Raw genomic sequence first — 23,246 nt, forward strand, 5'->3', positions numbered from 1 at the left:
TACTATGTGTGTAGCCTGACTGACCAATGAGTTACCACCTGATAAGTTGGCTGAATTTGTCACTGAATATTGAAATAGAAACTTTCTGCGGTAAATCCGCTTCATTGTGCAATAACTTGGCATAGCTCTAAAAAAGTACTTGTTTCTTTGTATCTTATTCTAAAGAGCACAGATATATCAGGACATGTGCAGTTATGGTCAGTGGAGGATGGAAGAAGTGTAAGCTCTCTCAGCCTAAATATACAGGTATTTATAATGTAATCACTTATAATGTGCACTTTTTTTCCTCTTAAATTAGCCTAGTTGACAGTTGGACACTGGGCGTAACTTCCACCACACATAGAAATAAATCTAAAGCATGCACTGGATCAATTAAATCAGCATTTCTGTATTAATCCATTTTTTAAAATTTAAAATTATTAAATTATTTTTTAATTCAGTTGAATACAAAATCCTCCATAAAAGATTTGTTTGAATACCAAACCAAATTGTAATCTGCATATTCAGATTTGAGTTTTGAAAATGTCACAATCGTTGACATTCGACTGTCCACAACCTAAGGCTTATTTTAAAGGGGTTGTTCACCTTTAAATAAACATTTAGTATAATGTAGAGAGTGCTATTCTGAGACAATTTGCAATTGGTCTTCACTGTTTTTTTATTTGTGTTTTTTTTAATTATTTAGCTTTTTCTTGTGCAGCTCTCTAGTTTGAAATTTCAGCAGCTATCTGGTTGCTAGGGTCTAATTTAACCTAGCAACCAGGCAATGATTTGAAAAAGAAACAGGAATATAAATAGAGGAGGCCATATTTAGAAAGATGAGTGATAAAAAACAACACTGACAATAAAATTTTAGCCTTACAGAGCAATAGTTTTTTGGCTGAGTGGGTCAGTGACCCCCATTTGAAAGCTGTAAAGAGTCAGAATAAGAAGGCAAATAACTCAAAAAGTATAGAAAATGAAGACCAATTGAAAAGTTGCTAGGAATATGCTATTCTATAACATACTAAAAGTTAACCTGAAGGTGACATCCCTTTAAAGGTGTATGTATGTTTTAAACTGTGGATGGGGGCGATATATATGCGTTACAGTTAATATTGACTAAATGTTTTCAATGCTAGGTTCTGGGTATTGAAATCTTATTTTATTCCTTTTCTTCCCTTAAGGCCACTGCCATGGCATGCTGCCCTTCATCTAATTATGCAGCTGTAGGTAGCAGCACTGGACATATATATTTTATTGATGCTATGAAAATAGAAGCTCTACGAGTTGTCCAGAGAATGAGACTTTATTGTGTTCCTGTACAACACATTCAGTAAGTTCTAGTTGCTTTTCCTATGATGTACCAGTTTCACGATCTTGTCTGGGGAGTGTCTGAGTTTTACCAGAATTTCACTGAATCAGAATCCCGTTACTGTACAACTGCTAGGGTCAATAAAGCTATAGGTGTCATATGTTAGTGTGTGGTATAACATTGGCAGTTTTGTCAGTAAGATAAACTATGAAAAGCTATTTGGTGAATTTTGACTTCCTACTAATTTCCAGTGTTTTTAGTTATTTGTTAATATCATTGATATTGAAATTAATATCTGTACTTCTGGTTCATTTGAAACAATGTAGCAGAAGCCCTTTGTTAAACAGACCTGTGAAGAAACATGCAAAGTATTGTTAGAAATGGCATCTTGGCTGAAGGAGAGCCAAATTTTGCTACTTTGTTTCTAGAATTAGAACCAGCGGTGTAGGAAGGATTGCTTTCAACTGCAATTACAATGAAACAATTACAAATATTTAGTTAATGTAAATAGAGAAGATGCTTACAAGCTTATAATTACTTTTTTTTTTTTTAGGCTTACATCTTCCTTTAAATATCCCTGGATAGCAGGGACATTTATGAATAATAAATTAGCATGTTCTGTGCATTTTCTTTAAAATATTGATATATTAACAGTAATTATTGTGCAATATAATATAGCCAGTCCATAACAGTATGATCAATAGTTACACTGGAATCCACTAGGGCAGTGCGGTCTGGCTGTTCTTACATTTGTGTAAGCTTTAAATGGTATCAGTACTGAGATTAACTGCCCCCCATGCATTGTTCACACCTCAGATTAAGACTGAAGGCCCCTGGATTGTTCACATATGTTAACCCTGTATTGTTCACACCTCTAAGCCCCTTTATTGTTCACATCCTAGATCTATGCTGCCTGTGTGTGCCACACTCTGTCTGCCCTACCCTGCCTGTGTGTGCCATACTCTGCCTGCCCTATGCTACCTGTGTGCGCCAAACTTTGCCTTCCCTATGCTGCATATATGTTCCATACTCTGCATTCCCTATGCTGTGTGTGCCATACCCTGCCTGCCCTATGCCCCATGTGCCATACTCTGCCTGCCCTACCCTGCCTGTGTGTGCCATACTTTGCCTGCCCTACCCTGCCTGTGTGTGCCATACTTTGCCTGCCCTATGCTGCCTGTGTGTGCCTAAATGAATAAGCTGCTGAGCAAAAGCAGTGTGGCATGCTCAGCTTATGTGGCACATGTGGAGTCAGAGAGTTGCATTTATTTCTAATCACTCAACAGTATCTCTAGTAACATTTTTGTCTTCTAGTTTTGATCCAAGGGGTAATTTTCTTCTCACTGGGGCAGCTGACAGACACATTTTTATTCTGGATGCCAGACCTTCCCATTCATTTGAGGTTCTTGGATACATCGGTAAGTTGCATAATTTATGACATTCGTTTTTAGATTGGTTAAAATTGTTTTTAATTAATTGCAACTCATTATTGAAGTGATAGTTCAGTTTAAAATGAACTTTTATTGAGATATTATTTATATTCTATAATTTATTTGTCATTTTTGAGTTAAGTTTTTGTTCAACAGTTTTTCTGTTTTTCCATAATTTCAGCTGCTATCTGGTTTCCCTACCAACCAGACAGTGATCTGAATGACAGCACTGTAAATGAATGGAAAAAGGGAGTAGAAAGCTATGCAATAAAAAGTAACAATAAAATTGTAGCATCACGGTTTTGGTTGCCAGAGAGTCATTGAACCAAACAACCAGATATCATATTGAATCGCAAGCTAGAAAAAGAAAGAAGGGGAAGACCAATTAAAAACTTGCTATTTTTTGCCCATTCTATATTATATTGTGAAATTTAACTACTACTTAAACACACTGTGGTCACATATAATACTAAAGTTATTTATAGCAAAGGTATGGTTTTATAAATATGAACATATTAATATATACAACATTAATCTCCATAGTACCAGCTTTCCATTACGATTGCCTCAGGAGTGGCAATGGTTTAGCAGATCTCTTGGAGATGAATAAATGCAAAATATGCTTGTGGCATCAATCCGACTAGATTTTCTAACCTGCCCGATCGAGATCTGGCCAATTTCAGGCCAGATATAGGTCGGGCAGTCCCGTCGGAAGTGCCCATACACGGGCTGATTAGCTGCCGAATCGGTCCAAGGGACCGATATCGGCAGCTACTATCGGCCTGTGTATGGGGACCTTTAAATTAACACTTTGGGCAAATCATAAGATATCATAAAATACACCCTGATTTCTCATCCAGTGGTTTGCGGAGAGATTCTCACCTTGTCGTCACTAAGTTCTGAAGATTCACAGCAAACAAAAGCTATGGCGCTTATCTGTCCTGTGAATGAAGGGAAAGAAGAGAAAGGAGGAACACGATTGGAGATGTTTTCTCTACCACTTCAAATGTTATCAAGTAATCATTTTATAAATTGTATTCAGTTGTAATTGATCAGTGGATAGTATCAGTACCCATTATATTTGACCCCCGCAACTACATCCATCTTGTAGGCTAGCTGACTGGTATGAGTTCAGACTTCTGATAAATTATTAAAAAAAAACAAGTAAAAGTCAAAACCTGTATTTATGGTCAATGATTTCCCCAAGTATAGAGGTTTACCAGCTGTTATTTGGTCTTATGTAGCACAGCAATTGCAACTGCCATCTTTGATTCTGAGGGCCCCACTTTTGCTGTGGCTGATTAAATAATATTACAGGTATCGCACAGTGAAATATGGCCACAAATTTTAGATGTTGGTAGGCAGGCAAATATTTTGGGGATGGCATCACGGCATGCGCACCAATGAACACAGTAATAATAACAGCATTACCATTTGATTTGCTTGGTGCCAGTTAGTAGTGGCTATTGGCACAGCCTGCAAGTGGAACCCCAGAACTACCCTGTCCAAGCTGGATGTTAGGTTCCCTTTTGTCAGTGCATGCACTTACAAATACACTATCAGAGAAAGCTGGACAAGGTTATGGATACTGGCCAGAAGTTGCTAGGGCCATGTGTCAATGCTGCTCCATTTTTTAATGTCCTGTTTCCTCTTAGGTCCATCTGAATATATTGATGAGAAAGGAATGTTTAAGGATGCAATGGTTCAGAAGATTTCTTATGATGTAGATCAGCCTCTGTTTTCTGCAGTTCTGGGTTACAATGTCAGCTCCGTGTTTGGATTTGGCAGCTATGCACCAATGCTTTTAAAATATGTAATCCACAAGGTACAGTAGAGGCATTACTGTGTGAATGTAAAAGTTTTAATATCCAAGAGACAAAATTTCACTGATCATGCTTTACTGCAATTTGCCCTTTATGTATAATTTTGTTTCTTATACTCTCTGATGTTTCTGTAGTTCGTCTGCTGGTCCAAAAACACGTAACGTGCATGGCCACCCCTATAGTATCAATCCATTTGGTCTATAGGCCAAACAGTTGAATACCAACGTGTTAGGTGGGGCTTTGTTTAAACAACAGATAAGCATAAGAAATTAAACTTATATTTTCACCACTATAGATTTGGCATAGTCCACTAAAATCAATAGGACAAATAAAAAAAATGCAAATGTAAATTGCAGTAAAAATAAGGCAGGTTTATTTTATAACAACCTATGCATTTTATTTGAGTTTCACAATGATGCAGCTTTTTATGCAGGTTTTGGACTTGGTTTTAGCATTGCAAAAAATACTTTTTTTTTTAAATAGCATTATGCAGTGTAAATATGTGATGTAAATTGGTTTACCTGTTGTTATCTTGGTGGGGAGGGAAGGCATTTCTTAGTAGCTGAATGCACAGAAATGTCCTAATGTCCAATTTCTACATATTGATAATGGGTGAGTGCAGAGGATTTTTTGCGGTTGTTTATATGTATTTTGTGGTCACAGCCTCATTGCACCCCCGCCTAATGGTTTACAATTTAGTGGTTGAGCACAACTTTCCCTTTTTCTTGTGTTATTGTTTATACAGGAGCAGTGGCCAGCTCCATGTTGTAGCCCCCACTATTCCCAGCTACAGTCAGGTGATCCCAATGGAGCCAATAAAAGGGCAACCATATGGGAGTTTTAACCTTATAAGCAAGCATGTTGCAGGTAAAACTTAGTCCCTTTGCTCAGTACTAATCTTAAATTACTTATATAGGTCAGTCAGTGTAGGACTGGCCAGAAGGGATGACTTTGACGTAGTTGGCCAGCTTGAAGTATATTGCAATGTACGGACAAACAATCCCTCTTTTTGGGGTGGGGAGGGAAGGCATTTCTTAGTAGCTGAATGCACAGAAATGTCCTAATGTCCAATTTCTACATATTGATAATGGGTGAGTGCAGAGGATTTTTTGCGGTTGTTTATATGTATTTTGTGGTCACAGCCTCATTGCACCCCCGCCTAATGGTTTACAATTTAGTGGTTGAGCACAACTTTCCATTTTTCTTGCATCTTATTCTTACTCTATAGCAGCATTGCCTGTCTGTCACCTTCTTCTGTGTCTGCAGAAGGTCTACCTAGGAATAACTACAACAGTGACGTAAAAACAACCAGTGCTATCCTGTGGCTGAATATAAATCAGTATAGACTATTGCGAATGTATGGTGTGCTTATTGCAATTTTACCTTTTCTTTTCCTTAGGAAATATCTGGAGATCCTTTGACTGCACTTGTTACAGAGAAGGTGGTACGGGGTAGCCATCTTGGGCCTGGAGTACTTTGCTTGTCTCCTCATCTCAAGTGGATTTCTGTGTCTGGGAGGGATGGAATTGTATATGTAAAAGACATAAAGAATATGGTAAGTGTTTTTTATTCTTTTATTTTAAAATGTTCCAATTTGTATAATGTTTTTATAAGCTAATGATCTACAACAGTGCTGTCCAACTTCTGCGGTGCCGAGGGCCGGAATTTCTCAAGCATACATGGTGGAGGGCCGCTAATGGAAACCAGTTTTGGCCACTCCCCTTTTTTCAACCACACCCACTTCAAACCACACCCATTTTATCACAATGGTGGTAGTGCAGCAAAAACCCAAATGCTTGGTCCTCACTGCCGGGATATCAACAGTTATTCAAATATGAAAGAATTATATTATGTCATATTAAGACACACCCTTAAATCCATATGCCTCCTCCTCCCCTGTGGATAGCACAGCAACCCCCAGCAACATAATTACACACCTTAGGGACCATTTAATGGCTATTTCCAACTACTAACAAACTCCCAGAACAAACCCTTGCCAGGTTCACCTCTCACAGGCAGGATAGGGCAGGCAGAGTATGGCATACACAGGCAGCACTCTGCCTCCCTTATGCTGTCTGTGTGTGCTATACTCTGCCTGCCCTATACTGCCTATGTGCCATACTATGCCTACCCTATGCTGCCTGTGTGTTCCATACCCTCATTGCCCTATACTGCCTATGTGCCATACTTTGCCTACCCTATGCTGTCTGTGTGTGCCATACACACAGGCAGCATAGTCCAGGCACTACATACAATGTCTGAGGTGTGAACAGGGGAACAATGTGGATGATTACAGCCTGAGCCTGAGGTGTAAACACAGCAGGGGTTAAACAATGCAGAAACTAAAAGGTGTGAAAAACACAGGGGATTACATGTTTAAACAATACAGGGGGATTACAGCCTGAATCTGAGGTGTGAGCAATGCAGGGGGCCAGTTAATCTCAGTACTGATACTATTTAAAGCTTACACAAAGGTAAGCCATCAAAGCAGCCAGACAGGTGGGGGGCCACACAGAGCGGGCCGCCAGTTGGACAGCACTGATCTACAATATTAAAAAAAAAAAAGAAAAAGGAAAATCATTTCAACATCTTTAGAATTCAGTTAGGTTAATATAACTATTTTCTGTACAGTTTCATTAATCCCATATGGAATTACACAGGCGACAAATTTTTTCTTACGCTAAATACCTTAACGTCAATGGGCATTTTGTCATTTTCTCACAAAAAAAATGGCAATTGCGAAATGCAGAATTTTGCCACTAAAAAATTTGCTCATCACTAGTGGCTGGATTGACAAACTTGTGACTTTTCATATTTTACTGATCTATAGCTCCTCATATTCTCAGGATGTTATAGAAGGCCTCATGAAATCAAAATGAGAAACTGGTTTCCCAAATGTCAGCTATATAGTTAAATGTTAGCAAGAAACCTCTCAACATAGATTGTGGGAAAATATTATAGAGACAAACAGACCAATGTATATGTCCCCTGCCCTGCCCACTTTTGTTTCTTGTTTGTCTTTTTTTCCCTAATAGATCAGTGTTTTGTGACAAGGTCCTTATCCCAGCTTAGTATTACATAGCACTTAAACATATATTTATTTATTTTCACTAAATTATAGTAACTATACCCCTGTTTGTGTTTATGCCTTGTAAAGTCCTGCATACATTTGTGGTGCAGTAAAAATAAATACATACATAAAGTCTTTGTTCCTTTTACCAGGAAACTGTGGCACAAGTACAATGTCATTCCTACCACACAGGCGGTATCAATTCTTTATCCTTTTCCTTGGATGGTCAAAGTATCATCACTACAGGAACGTCTGATGGAGCCCTGGTGTGCCTGCAATGGAAGTGAGTAGAAATAGCACTAAAAATATTAAGGGATATTATAACTGCATACAGGGCTGGAACTAGGGGTAGGCAGAAGAGGCATGTTCATATGGCGCAAAAATGGGTTGGCTCTGGACACTCTGCCTGCATTCCCCTACTTTTAGCCCCTTTAAATCTGTTGCCCTGGCGTGTGAGTCGCACGGGGGTGGGGGGGGGAATTCTTGGAGCGGGTTCTTGCCTCAGGTGCCCTGAAGCTTAGGCCCATCACTGACTGTATAATATTGTTTTTAATATTCTTTTTTTTGTTGTGCATACTGACAATGGTGTAACTACAAGTTACTGTACCTTAAAACTTAATATTTGTATGTAGGGCTGCTGTAATCTGCATTAGAGTGGTTTTCTGTATTGGGCTTGAATAGAGGCAGTTTTCTAAGTAATTAATCCCCAACCTGTTTTTTTTTAGTATACTCTGATCTACAAACATATTGTAAATTGTGGGTTTCAGATAGGACCCAATTTCAGCTTTTGTATCCCATAAAATATGGTAATTTCAAAAATAATTGTTTGTCCTCAGGATAGTGGAAAGCAAAAAATCAAAATATCAAAATGTACTAGTTTATTGCTTTAATATTTCTATTTTTTTCTTGTTTTTTTACCTGACAAAAGCATGAAAAAGCCCATATTTTGCGGGACAGTGATATAGCCATAAATGGGCTAAATACCATAACTGAATATTAAGCCCTATTGTCCATTTATTTGGCAAGCACATTGCTAATATTTGGTGGGACAATCTTTAAGCCCTGAATTCAGTCTGTAATTCTTGTTGTGCGACAGAAGACAGGCCTTTTATTAGTACATAGAGTAAGCTACTGAAATACATTATTTGTTCACAGATCAACTGGAAGTAGCAGACTGGGTGCAGCTGTTGAGTATGGAAAGGCTTTTACACTTTCTCTTCAAGCTGCAATGAAGGAAGAAAATCAGATGTTGAGCAGAATGCCAGAATGGACAGCAGATACCAGTTCTATGGCCGTGGAAAGCAAGGAAAAAGAGGTGTAAAGATAATTGGATTGCATTCTTGCCTAACAGGACATATGATCATTTTAATATTCTAATTATTTATAGTTAGCTGACTTGTAGACTAAACCAGTATCCAATAATCTACCTTTGATTAGTGTCTGCTGGTCCAGAGGATAAACATACAATTGATTTCCATTCGATTGAAATGTCATTTGTCTTCTAGTCACTATGCAGCAAAATTTTATAGCCCCTCTTCTGTCCCCTGAACAGCACCCTCTTGTTGGTATCAGAGATGTATGTACTGACTGGTGCATATTCTTAAGCAGATAAAAATGACTTTGACCCAGAAGGGACAGACAAAGCATGCACTGAGCCTTTATGTTACAGAGAGTTTGGAGGATCTGAAAATATACCCATAAACTACTGTTGTAGAAATTGTGCTATGCTTTTATGAATAATTTGAGCATGATATGGTATTTTAACATCATTTTATTATTTTAGTACAGAAATCTAAGTGTGGATGTAACTGAGCAGGACACCTTTCCAAACACTTCTGCTGATGTCACTTGGATTTACAGGAAGCTGGAGGAAGTAAGACAAAGAAACCTTTGTATTTATTCCAGAAAATGCTGCGTAAACAGCATCTTCTGGAAAAGAAATGACAATGGTTATGTTTTAAATACTAATGTTGCTGTCTGGGTAAAGTTGCATTTGTTTTGACTTATAAATTTGTACCACACTGAGTCATCTTTAACTTGAAAAGTTAATATATTGTTCTGTTTGTAACAGCTGGAAGGGGTGTTTGTGTTACATATGAACAAGTTAAAATGGTTGAGGAGACCACCTCATACATATGCAAATAAGTCAAAGGGATTCTGGGAACAAATTCCTTAAGGCTCTTTACATGGGTTTATCCTATAGGCTAAAGCTCACCCACTGGGTTTTAAAGCAAAAGCCAGGACAATAGCTGATCAGATTCCCAACTACAGACTGGTTTCGCCCTACATGGGTCTCATCAGTGTAGTACAGGGTTTTCTGATCAGCTTAAGTAGAGCCAGGAGTGAGGATTCACGAACAGTTTAAAATGTTGAGGAGACCACCTCATACATATGCAAGTAAGTCAAAGGGATACTGGGAACAAATTCCTTAAGGCTCTTAAAAAATTCCCATTTACCGGGCAAAACCGGTAACCGAATCTGATCCCAAATTCTGATCCCAGAATCCCTTTGTTACAAATGAGAAAGATTCAATTTTGACCATATGTGGTGAATCTTAATAAGAAAAACTTCATGCTAATGTGAAAAGCAAAGACGATGATGGTATTCTGGCAGCCATTTCTGAAATGCAGCTTCTTATTTTGAAAGGATGTTCACTACATGCATTACGATGCATTATGCTAATATGAATGTATTATGGAGTACATATTAGAACATTATGCCCTAAATACTTTTAAACAGTAAGTTCTTTATCATGGCAGCAGTTTTACATGGACATCTGTTTTTTCCTTCCTCATATTCTGCTTTAGTTCTCAGCATTCACCCCATCTTCACTGGTGCTCATCCCTCCTCTGTGCTTATACATTCTTTTCCATCTATCTCGGCAGTCCTAGGGCTAGGGTTCAGCACCAAGGGAGGAGGGCTGTGTATGGATAGAGTTGGCCTGAGAAGTGAGGGAAAATGGAGGGCTGAACACAGAGGTGGAAGAACAAAATGCTGATAGCTGATGTACAATATGAGGAGGAGATAGATTGGACTAGTTGTGTTAGAATCTGTTTAGAACCAAAACATTTTAACTGTGAATCAGTTTCATCATTAATTAATTACAAATACAGGTGTAAATAATCATTGTCATATTTAATAGCTTCCCACAAGATATGGCTATTGCCCTTGCTAACTGAGTTGGCAGCCTATTGGCTGATGTATGGGGCAATAAGGATGGCACCTCTAATAAGTATCTGATTAAGCCATGGTTAGATACTAGAAAGGCTGCAAAAACCCCTCAGGGAGGCATCACATTAGGCTGTGAATGTGGCCCCTGCTGAAAGGTTTTATTGGACCCCCCCTAGGTTATCCCATAGCTTGACAAATTCCACACCATGTAAATGAGATAGTATTGGTTTCTGAGCCTGTAGCTTTTATACTGCTTACCTTGCAAACTATTTAAAACAGTATTGTTAGAGGTCTTATTTACTTAAATCGTATGTATTTTTGCTTAAAAGGCTAAAAAGAAAGAAACAGAGAAATATGCAGCAGAAAAGGAAATAATTAAAACCGGCATTAAAAAACTTCGCAAAACTGTAAGTAATCACTATTGTTTATTATACGTACATATCAATTTTTCTAGAAGTCAGCAGTCACCCGAATTAACTTAAATTAGGTTCAGGTCCCCCACTTCCACCAATGATTAAAAAAATCCTTTCACTTTAAGATACCTCTGGACAGTATATTCTTCAATAAGACTTTATTTCTGTAGAAAGGGCTGTAACCTGAACAGCATCAACATTTCAAACTTCGTGTTTTTGTCAAGTTTTTGTCTTCTAGTGTTTTTGTCAAGCTTGAGGAAATGTCTAGACTCTAGAAGGTCTAAAATGTTGCTGCTGTTAGGTCAAACATAGTCTGACCTGATATAATCTTTGAATGTGGCATAAAATACACCACTTATTACACATGCCCACTAGAACTTGCAGCTGCCAGTGATAATGCAATATTTTAGGACTCTTTGGTGGCCTGATAGCATTTCTCCCTCACAGCACTGAGTTATTGGGTTCATTTAGAACCAGAGCATTTCATGGAGTTGGACATGAACCCAACCCCTCACATTTGGTGGCTCTCCTTCCACAGTTCGTAGACATGCTTCTCGGTTAAGTGTCTTCTAATGAAATTTTGGGGGGGTCCTTTGTTGCAATATTAGACTATAAGCTCCAACACCTCACAGGTACAAGGACTTATGTAAATGATATAGTATTTTCTGTACTACTTAAACGGACAGTATATGACTATATAAATCTTATCTACTCCAAAAAACAAACATGGAGTACCCCACTTTCCCTGTTTGCTCTGTTTAGCTCAAGAAATAACAAATCCCATATAATTTATGTTATTAAAGTGATAGGTAAAAAGTAAGTTCAGAACATGTCCTATTCATTTTACTCATGTTAAGCAAGGTAGTATACTGCCCCTTAAGGGCACTGAAACATGGGGAGATTTGTATCCAGCGGTAAAAAATTGCTGCCGCTGGCTACACATCTTCCCAAAAATGCCTTGCTATAGACAAGGAATTCCAAACCTTTTTTTACTTGTGAGCCACACTCAGATGTAAAAGGTGTTGGTGAGCCACACAAACATGAAGAAAGCTCTTTGGGGATGACACAGAAGTACTGTGATTGGCATGTGAACTGCTGCCCTGCAGGAGGCTCTGCTTACAGTAAAACTGTGTCTCTGTGCTTTCAACTTGCATCCAAGCCAGAGATTTAAAAATGACCACCTTCTTTGAGCCCACTGGGAGCAACATCAAAGGGAGTGGGAAGTTGCTTACAAGCCACTGATTGGGGATCACTGCCATAGACTAACATTGGGATAGCTGTGAATAAAACATATTTCTCGCGGCGATCTGGCTTAATCACAGGATATTGCCTCCCTTAGCAATTTTATATGATTAAAGGAGAAGGAAAGGCTAAGTCACTTGGGGGTGCTAAAATGTTAAGCACCCCCAAGTGACTTTAATCGCTTACCTCGCTGGTGCCCCTGTTAGGAGAAAACAGCACCAGCCCGGGGTACCTGGAGCGATGCGCTTCCTCCTTCCGCTTGCGTTTCGCTAAGACTTACACACAGGCGCATGCGCAGTAGAGTGAAAAGCCGACTTCTCTGTAAAAGTTCGGCTTTTCACTCTACTGCGCATGCGCGCGCATCGCTACAGGAAGGAGGAAGTGCTGCAGGTACCCCGGGCTGGTGCTGTTCTCTATGAACAGGGGCACCAGCCCGGAGTAAAAGGTAGGCTATTAAAGTCACTTGGGGGTGCCTAACATTTTGGCACCCCCAAGTGACTTTGCCTTTCCTTCTCCTTTAAGCCAGATTGCCAATAAACACGTCAACTCTGTCTACGTGTGAGACACTGTAGTGTAAAACATACAGAAGCAAATCAGCTTTCGCTATATATTTGGCTGCAGATACAAGCAATGATGCGAGAGAATGAATCATTACCAGACATAGAAAAGCTGGACCAGCAGGAGTTTAACTTGGACACTGAGGAGCAGGAGAGACTGTATCTAGAGAGTGAGAAGGAAGTGGCAAGAGTAAGTAATATGTTTTACAATCCGTGCTAAAAAAATGGAACATTTCCTGCTTAACAATATATTTTATGTGCGTGAATGATTTGTAGCATGATATATAATTGTCCAAATAAATTATCTCAGGCCTGAACTAGCAAACTATAGATTCTAGCAACTGGCAGAGGGTTGCTTCAGGATGCCAGTGACTAGCTCTTAAACCTGTAGGGGACTGTTTGGGCCTCCAAGTACCAGACCCTAGTTTGAATCTTAGTCCAGACCTAGTGTTTGTGTACAGTGCTGCTGCTAAACTGTATTGAACACTAATAGCCAAGTAAAAATGTGTTTGACTACTTATAGCTGTAAAACACATATGCATAAATTGATACACTCATCAGTTTTGATAAATGTGTTTTTACCTAAAAAAACTATTTTGTGAGATGCTTTACAAAACCCTTTCTCAGCACACCTTTTACGAATCTCCTGGTGTCTTAAAAGACCAACTTATGGTATAATAAATAGTTATGTCATCTTATTACAAACTTTATAACCACAATTGCTCATTGCTTATTACTTCAATGTGCAACCAGCCTCTACTCCTTTTCTGTGATTGCACTACTGATTCTTATTATGATCCACCCAGCACTGCCCATTTCAGGATTTTTTTCTTTTTTCTTTTTTTCTTCAAGACTTCAAATTAAGGCCAGTTAGGTAAGTAAGGTAAGTTAGTGGAAATCTTCTATATTATTGCTAATAACAAGTTGAGCTTTGAAAACTAACAAGCTTATTTAATTGTTATACAAGCTACTATTAAGGGCGCTGACACACAAGAGGATTACCGTATTTTTTGCCGTATAAGACGCACTTTTTCTTCCCCAAAACGGGGGGGAAAAAGTTGGTGCGTCTTATACAACGAACTACATCTTCCTCTATGTGCCACGGCTCTCTGTGCGTACTGCCGCGGCTCTCTCCGTGCGTACTGACGTCACAAGCACAGGGCGCAAACTTATAAAAGAACAGAGGCAGCTGGGAGCTGTGGCACAGAGAGGAAGACATCACGGGAGCCGGAGGCAGCCAGGGGCAGGTTAGGGGGGGAAGCTGAAGAATGCTGGGGGTGCCGTGGGGGAGCTGGGGGATGCTTGGAGGCCCTGGGGGATGCTGAAGGATACTTGGGGGGGGGCCCTGGGGGAAGCTGAAGGATACTTCGGGGGCCCTGGGGGAAGCTGAAGGATACTTGGGGGGGCCCTGGGGGAAGCTGAAGGATGCTTGGGGGGGGCCCTGGGGGAAGCCTCATTATGTGCGAGCCTAGAGACAATTAACTTTATACAGTTGATATAAAATATTTTACTACAGTATTTGGTTCAAAATACAGTAGTTGCCCCAAAATGTATCTCCTCCAGGACTGGCAACAAATCTCCTCCAAATGCTTTCCCATGATGTGGGTATATTTTTACAACAATAATTTAATTACACTTTCTTTTGGTATCTGGAAGGTGCGACAAGAGATTGAGTTGGAAAATTTGTCCAAACAATATCTTCGAGAAGTTATAAAGCAGGAATGCTGGGATTCCATGGCTGTAAAGGGACGTTCTGTTATGGTAAATACATTTATTATATGTTTTATATTATATGTTTTAGCGGAGACAATTCTGTCTATGTCAGGGTATTTTCTGGTGTTTTGTGACAAGAAGGTAGATACATATAACTACATGTGTCATAGCCCTAATAGGGACTTTCAGAATGAAAACAAGGAGCATACCAGTGTCGGCCTGCTTGTTGCCTAGACTGTAGATAAAAAAGTCTTCACTTTTAGGCTAATGATCCACCGAGAGATTTAGTCGCCTGCAATAGATCTCTGCTATTGAGAGTGACTAATCTCTCCTAAATACCTTTTTTACCAGCAACAAAATGAAAGGCCAATGCATCACTTCAGTTTTCCAAAGTTGCTTGAAGTTTCCTCCTGTAGGTAACTTTGTGCGACTTCGGAAAACTGAAGTACAGTAGGCCTTTCCACCAGTGATTCCCTTTGCTGGTGGAAAGGCATTTAGAAGAGATTAGTCGCCCATGGTAGTAGAGATCTATCACCGGAGACTAATCTCTGCGTGGGACATTAGCCTTAATGTGGCAGAATACTGAATACTACAAAACAGAATTAGTTAAATACCAAAACAGACTTAAGTCATTACTGCTTATTAATAAATGTGAAAGTAGTAATGTTCTATGTAAATTGAACATGCAAATTATCCCAATTATATTTTATTAAACAAATACCTTTAGGTTTACAATGGTCTCCTACCGGTCATTCATTTATGTGAATTAATAATTTGCATTTAAAGTTCATTTTAAACCGCTTGTTTAAGATCATCTGATTATTGTACTATAACTGGAAAGAGTTGTTCTTTTATAATTTGTCTGATGTCGGGTCTGATACTTGATGGACATTCGTCTTTTTTTTATTTGTATCCTATGAAACTTTGTAATTTTACTCTTAAAGAGCAAGGCTAATTGATCTTTATATTATTTTACCTTTGAATTACTGAAGGCTTTCCATACAGGATATGAAGTTATGAATTATCCAATGAAAGAACGAACACCAAAGGAACTGGAAGATTTTGCTAGAGTGTTAAATCTCAAGAAAATTGAAGCTGTTGATCTCAAGGTGAGATCTTCTGGTCTTTCATACAAATTATATGAATACTGTTATTTATAAAAATAAAAATGCATATGTAAGTCAGGGTTCTACGATCCAAATCTAAGCAATCAGATTTAAAGGAATTGTTTTATGGCTACCATGCTAATTTTTTTTTTACTGCATGACTTTTTTTTGCAGCCCTTGGAGTCTATGGACTAAACCTGGTGAAAAATGTTGCTCATCACTAGTTGCAAGTGCATTGTAAATGAAACTTTAGGATTTCATGCAGTTATTCACTTTGATGATAGTAACTGTTATTGAAATTTCAGATATCCAAAGTTGTTTGAGGCAAATAGGTAAGGTTTATTAGACACGTATGTGGGTTCTGAGCAAAAGATAGTCAGAACTACAGAACAAAGACAGCACTGGGTTTATATAGACTTTGTGACATAGCAGCATATGTCATAAGAAATGTATGAGCATAGGCGTTTCAAGTTTACCAGTGTACGTGCATAGAAATATCTGTTCACAGCACAGAAAACAAGGAGTTTCTTTTTGCCAAATAGGTGTTTCTATCTTCAAGCCCATGGTTGACGTAACTAAGGCTAGCTTGAGAACAGAATCCATCAGGGGGGCCTGTGGGTGAATCTGCACACACAGAATTTATTCTTTATTATAATGAACATAGGAACCAAATATGCAATTATGTTTGTAGAAACATTTAGTAGGATGGTGTGATGAGTTAATTTGTATCTTGTAGCATGTCAGATGATACATGGGTATGTTTGGAGAATTAGAGCAACAGTGACCTAGAAAATACTTGCTTATGGGGAAGAAAAGGGAATAGAGGCAACAGTTAACAAAGGAAGAAAGTGAGGTATTAAAGTAAATACTATGAGAAGCTCAGAAGTTCTGAGATGCTTAGAAGTAAGTAGTTGCATGTTGTGTTCATCTGCAAGAACATTCCAGAAGTTCAGCTTTCCACACAAGACAGAGTAAAGCAGTAAGATGAGGGGGAGAAATGGAGAGACAATACTATACTAAATATATACTTATATTACCAACAAGTAATCATTAGCATGGAACAGCAACAACAAACTATTATTCTGATATTGTAAGGTTCGAAAGGAAATTGTTGAGACTCAGCCAAAAATTAAGGCTGATGACGAAGAGGAAGTGGAAGAGGAATCAGTGTCAAAGAGTCAAGACAGCTCATCTTTGGTTGGCAGCCTGAGTGATCTTTATGGTGGGGATACCAGTTACCTGTACAGTCAGCTAATTCTTCATTCTAGAGAAGAGAAGATTAACCAGATCATTCTATTGCAAGTAAGAAAATGATTTTTACTCCAAACATAAGGAAAATGTCTCTCTTGGCAACATTAATATATGTTATAATTGGCCATTTTAATACTGCAGCTGTATTTACCTATAGTATTTTTGTGACTTCATGAATGTTGCACTAACAGTATGCTTAAGCTAATTGTATGGTTACTTGGGATATTTACAAGACATTTACATTTTAATTTTCCGAATACATTTTTTATTAATTCCAATAAAGGGATATTTGTACTGTATTGAAAAGCAACGATAATGTTATGTTCTCTTACCTATTAATAGATAGCCAATAGAGACTTATCTTACTGTGTACACATACTGTTGCCAGAACACAACTAATAAATAGTTAATTAGTTCCTGATAAAATTGACCCTAGTACATGTCTGATGTGTGACTGTGATAGGGACCTTAGATTCTAAGCTCCACTAGGGCAGGGGCTGTTGTAAATAAACACATGTCAACACTATAAGCAAAGGATAATAGAAAAATGCATGTTGTCAACACAGGACATCATTCACAATATCAAGAAAGCCTTCAACAAAGACTTTGATATAGCATGTCGTCAAAAAGAGCAAGAGGTCACACGTGTGAAGGAAAGAAATAATCGCATTCAGGAGATCATGGTCGAACTTAACCTGCAAGAGAAACTCCTGGAGCCTACATTTACTGATAATGAGAAGCCTGAGAGAGCGCTGACTGTGGATGATTCAGAGGTATAAAACTAGAGTCACATACCTCTATACCTAAGTACTGCAAGTATGTTTCTATATATGTGTAAATGAAAAACTTGTTTAATTTAACCCTACTAAATCTTCAGTATATGCAGTTTTAGAAAATATAATATAGAGTGGTCACAGAAGCCTCAGGCAGAAGACAGCACTGTGTAACAAACAAAAATCCAGAGCTTCTTCCAAAAAGTGCTGCTTTTTGCCCAATAATGTACCCTTAAAAGAAAAGGAATGTCATTTTGGCATTTTACTGCCAATAGATTCACCACATTAGTGCCACCTAGAACAATATATTTATTCTGCAGAAAGCTTTATCATACCTGAGTAAACAGCCCTAGAAGCTGCCATTTTAGCTTGGTCTTCATAGCTTCCTGCTTGCAGCTTAGCCCTTAAAGCTCAGATTACACATTCCTAAGGGTGGGGGGAGTGAGCTTTATGAATTCTTATGGGATGGGGGAGAAGGAGAATGGAGAGAGGAGAGAACTGTGCAAACTCTGGCCCCATGAATGAAGGGGTTTTCTGAGAGAGCAAGTCAGATACCCAAGAACATGTTTTCAAAAAAGGAGACAAGAAATCCTGTGATTCTTTTGATAGAGTGCATCTTTTCTGTGAGTGCTTATGGTTGTATTTACTTAGACCTTTCTGATAAAGCTTACTTAAAAAACATATTTCTTAATCAGTAGACAAAAAGTATATACAGCTCAAGCCCTATTCATTGAGCTCATGTTGTAAAGTGTTGTATTCTGTTCCTTAAAAATTGGTAGAATGCTTTCCTCAAAGTTAATAAAACCAAGACAAGCATTTGCTTGCTGAACAACCACAAATCGCATACCCAATATCAAGGGTAGAATTCTGTTCAGTGAGTGTTGTTTAAGCTGTGTAAGTATGGTTCCTCAAAACACACCCAATAACTATTTGATCTTTACTGAGCTACCTTACCTATTGCAGCTAACTTTTTCCTCTCTTCTGGCAGGTAAAAGTAGAAAGGTACCTAACACCTGAACAGAAAGCAAAGGCAGAGAAGCTAGCAAAAGAGGAAGAAGCAAAGCGCCTTGCGGAACAGGTATATGCAAAGTGATTCCTTCATTTTTATTGGATTGAAGGAACCATTGATGGGTCTACGATTTAGTACACAGGAAAATTCAGTATTTGGTTCTGAACTCCAAATCCTTGAACCCCTAAGAGAAAAATATACCCCCAAACAATGCAGTGTAAACCATTGCAATATAAACCATTTTCATAAAAATATACTTTTTTAGTAGTATGTGCAATTGGGTAATCCTAACTAGAAAATTGCATTTTTTAAGTACTGTTAAGTATTCATCCTGAAGGTATAGGTAAATGTTTGAGCATTCTGAAGCAATTTTAAAAATATCAAATTTCAAATACACAAATTAAGGTTCGGATTCAGTTCAGTATTTGTGGAGGATTCTGTGTACAGTTAATCCAAAACTTATGGATCTGGTGCATCACTAATCGTTACTAAGAGAATGGCAACAATTTAATTGACTCATTAGCAAGGCAGTCAGTGTCAGAAAGATGACTACCTGAATTAGCAGAGATGATCTCACTTGATTATTATTCTCCCTGGTGTGTACATTGCCTCAAAATGGTAGGCTGTAGATTTCACAGTGTTAAAAATATGTAAATGATGTAGGTATGTGCAGTTGTCTTTAACTAGAGGGTGAAATAATTGCAAAAAATAATGATTTCATAGTTTATAGGATATATTTTTCAAAAATGCTTCTTTGCTTTTTCCTTTGTAAGGTCTGGTGCCAACAAGTTAGTAATGTGTCCCATGTCCTATGTTATGATATGAGTTAGTTAACCCTGTGGTGCTTGTTCTCTGTATTGTTAACACTTAAAAATGATGTTGTGGTTCTGAATGAAACAATTGTGAAACAATTGCAGTCATATAATAAATATTTGCAGTGTTATGCCTTCATAGTGGTAAATAATGCTAATTGCTAGTAACTTTTTAATCATTTCAGGAAGACAATGCTAAGCAGCGAGCCCTGGATGACATGATGGGTGGTGTCCTAGAAGTAAAGAAGGAAGATATTCTTCGAATGGTGAGAACGCCTATCTTTAATAATTTCTCATTATAACAAAATTACATTGACGTTCAGGGCAGAATCGTCAGATATGGAAGTAGAAACAATAGGAATTCTACCTCCACCTGCCGATTCAGCCCTAAATGTAGATGTGTTCACCCTCCCAATTAACGAGACAACCGATATCCAATGCTCTTGCGATATCAGTTGTCTCATTGATCTGCCATACAGGCACCGAATATCATACGAAACAAGGTTTTGTATGATACTATCGGTGTGTGTATGGCCAGCTCTAGTAGCAGCTAATTGTCACAGCTTACCCTGCCGTAGATAATTCTGTGAATTTCCTCTGCTGAAACACACATAGAGACAATTATCAGTAAATTATCAGCATTGTCTATTTTTGTAGCCATGACAAGTAGCTGCTACTAGTAGCTCTGGGTGTCTTCACCCTCCATAACAATGGCAGCTTAAGGGCTGTGGCACATGGGGAGATTAGTCGCCCGCGATAAATCTCCCTGTTCGCGGGCGACTAATCTCCCCGAGTTGCCATCCAAGAGCCATCAGTTGGCACACGCGGCGGCGCGATTTCGACAAATCGTTGAAAATGCCTCGCGCAGCGTGTACCATCCCACCGGCGACTTACATGTTCACCGGTGGGATGGTAGTTCAGGGAGATTAGTCGCCCGTGACAAGGAAGATTTGTCGCGGGCGACTAATCTCCCTGTGTGCCAGAGCCCTAAGGATTTTAAAACAAATAAAGTTAAATACACAGGAAGTGCTCACCTGATTGCTATTATGGTTTACTTTAATTTTTTTAATGAACCTTTTTTTGAGAAAAGAGGCTTTTGAAGTATCTTTTTGAAGTATATTTTCTGCTATCTCATGTATCAATGCAAGGATCATTGCAGGGCCAGTAGCCCAGCTGCTTTATTGCCTATTAACAGTTCCTAAAGGACTTCCAAGATTTCTGTTCTACTAATTGCATTTTTGGTTACTATCATAAACTTTCTTTTATTATCCAAACTCAGAAGAAACACAGTTTATTTTGTAATGGCAGTTACCCCTTCTTTTTGTGTAATGGGGTCTTTCTTGATCAATTTGCTGTTCTAGGAAGTTCCACAACCAGGTTTTATAGCTCGAGCTGAGGCTGAATGGACTGACGAAGAAAAGAAGCAATTCAAAGAGTACGAGAAAAAATGTAAGGACCTCAGTGAAGAAAAGGAGAAATACAGTAAGGTAAAGACAAGTTGCTACTTTGTGTCAGGCAAAACACTGATATTTTCTGTTTTATGTAAAATATAACGCATCCTTGATTCCAAAATGCAACTCCAGAAATCTTTAGAGAAATGATCAATATATATTTAAAGAAGTTACGATCATGGCAATTTAAGCATGAATTAATAACATATCATATTAGCACGTTCCTGCTATTCTTGCTTTGTGAAATGATTAATAGATATAGCAGGTATAGATAATGAAGAAAGCAGTAACATTAAGGCTAGAAGTGTCCCTTTCTTTTTATTGGCAAAGTACCAAATTACCGAAGGTGTGTTCCTGTGATTCTCCTTTCTTGGTGAAGAAAAGAATATCTCTTCCTTAGGTTTTGGAAGCAGAAATGAAAAAACTTCAATTGTCTGTAATTGAAACCACCCAGAGTTTTGATGATGTGTTGGCCAGACTGTTTGAAAAAAAAGTGAAATCAGAAATGGCAATTTACCAGGTACTGTGTAAGAAGTATAATTACATTTAATGTCTTCCTGCCCACACAGGCACAGAACTTTCAGTTGAAAAAAATTATTAGTGGGTGGATTGAATACATAAAATATCTGCTAATTTCAGGGAAACTTCAAAAATAGGTCTTTTGCAATAGACAAATCTATACATGCAGTTCTAGTTGTCACTCGACTTTTCTGTTGATGGCATCTACACTTTCAATTGTATTTACACTGATAAAAGCAAACTATCATGAACTTACTTATCTTTTGGGATCCTTCTTTCAGCAGGCAAGGCTGCTGGTACTTTTCATAGATCGCGGTATCAAAAATTGACATGTACATATGGGATACAGAGCCATACGTACAGTATTCTAAGGACTTGTTGTTTGCATAGATTTTTGTTAAGTGAACTATAATGGTACATTAGGATACATAATTATGCAGCAATTCCCCCTCAAATGTAAATGTATAGTAAATTGATGTCTCTCTAAAACTGGCAACATAATTAAAACAGTACTTCAAAAACTGCTTTTAGAATTGTATTGTATTCATGGTAATCACATGTGACACCTGCATCATAATAATATATTCTTGTAAGTCTGCTGACTTTATCTTTCTAAATATCATTACCTGCAGGAGGAACTGAAAATCAATAATCTCCTTTTCTCACTTCTCATTGAAGAGGAAATAAACACAAGAGTGGCACACCTAGCTCATATTCTGGATAAGAAGCGCAAACAAAAGGTGCGTGGGAGGCTAAGCTTTCCTTTACAATCTCACATTACATTTCAAAAAGGGGGTGCATTCTTCAAACAGACCCTGCTTGTAAATAGTACCTAATTCTCAATTTTCCAAAATCTCATGTGTTTCTGTTGAAGCTTGTGCAGATTGCCTGTGCAAAATATTAACTTGCACTTTATATGTAATATTATAACTATGCAGTAAGGACATTCAGTGTTTAAACTGATTATTGGTTGTCACTATTAGTGATGGGCAAAAAGTTTCGCCAGGCATGGATTCGCGGCGAATTTCCGCGTTTCGCCATTGGCGGATTGTTTCGCGAAACGGATGAAAAATTTCGCTGCGGAAAAATTCGCCGCACGTCCAAATATTGTCGCCGGCGTCAAAAAAGAATAGTCGCGGGCGACGAAACAATAGCGCGCGACAAAATAATAGCCGCGGGCGACAAAACAAGAGCCGCGGGCGACGAAACAAGAGCCGTGCGACGAAACAAGAGCCGCGCGACGAAACAAGAGCCGCGCGCGACGAAACAATAGCCGTGCGACAAAATAATAGCTGCGGGCGACGAAATAATAGCCGCGCGACAAAACAATAGCCGCGGGCGACGAAACAAGAGCCGCGCGACGAAACAAGAGCCGCGGGCGACGAAACAAGAGCCGCGCGACGAAACAAGAGTCGCGGGTGACAAAACAAAAGCCGCGCGCGACGAAATAATAGCCGCACGACAAAACAATAGCCGCGGGAGACGAAACAATAGCCGCGCGACAATTTTTTTTGTCGCACGACATTTCCGCCATTTCGCGAATTTTTCACCGTTTCGCGGATCTTTTCAAAGATTCGCGAATTTTTCGGCGAAGCGAAACAGAACAGATTCG

General features: G+C 38.6%; 1 protein-coding gene across 2 annotated transcripts in view; it reads left to right on the forward strand.

Annotated features, from left to right (window-relative positions):
- cfap43 (cilia and flagella associated protein 43) overlaps positions 1-23,246 on the forward strand; it is a 46,265-nt gene that overhangs the window by 17,019 nt on the left and 6,000 nt on the right. For both annotated transcript variants that reach the window (XM_018092211.2, XM_018092209.2), the window contains 20 exons: positions 166-246; positions 1,167-1,315; positions 2,609-2,712; positions 3,585-3,740; positions 4,380-4,549; positions 5,947-6,102; positions 7,770-7,900; positions 8,773-8,932; positions 9,401-9,490; positions 11,118-11,195; positions 13,065-13,190; positions 14,657-14,761; positions 15,706-15,822; positions 16,915-17,121; positions 17,637-17,843; positions 18,832-18,921; positions 19,850-19,930; positions 21,026-21,151; positions 21,516-21,635; positions 22,267-22,374. In XM_018092211.2, the coding sequence (XP_017947700.2) occupies positions 166-246; positions 1,167-1,315; positions 2,609-2,712; positions 3,585-3,740; positions 4,380-4,549; positions 5,947-6,102; positions 7,770-7,900; positions 8,773-8,932; positions 9,401-9,490; positions 11,118-11,195; positions 13,065-13,190; positions 14,657-14,761; positions 15,706-15,822; positions 16,915-17,121; positions 17,637-17,843; positions 18,832-18,921; positions 19,850-19,930; positions 21,026-21,151; positions 21,516-21,635; positions 22,267-22,374 (2,562 nt within the window). The remainder of the gene's footprint in view (positions 1-165; positions 247-1,166; positions 1,316-2,608; positions 2,713-3,584; positions 3,741-4,379; positions 4,550-5,946; positions 6,103-7,769; positions 7,901-8,772; positions 8,933-9,400; positions 9,491-11,117; positions 11,196-13,064; positions 13,191-14,656; positions 14,762-15,705; positions 15,823-16,914; positions 17,122-17,636; positions 17,844-18,831; positions 18,922-19,849; positions 19,931-21,025; positions 21,152-21,515; positions 21,636-22,266; positions 22,375-23,246) is intronic.

Source organism: Xenopus tropicalis, chromosome 3 (assembly GCF_000004195.4).
Source record: "Xenopus tropicalis strain Nigerian chromosome 3, UCB_Xtro_10.0, whole genome shotgun sequence".
Taxonomy (NCBI): domain Eukaryota; kingdom Metazoa; phylum Chordata; class Amphibia; order Anura; family Pipidae; genus Xenopus; species Xenopus tropicalis.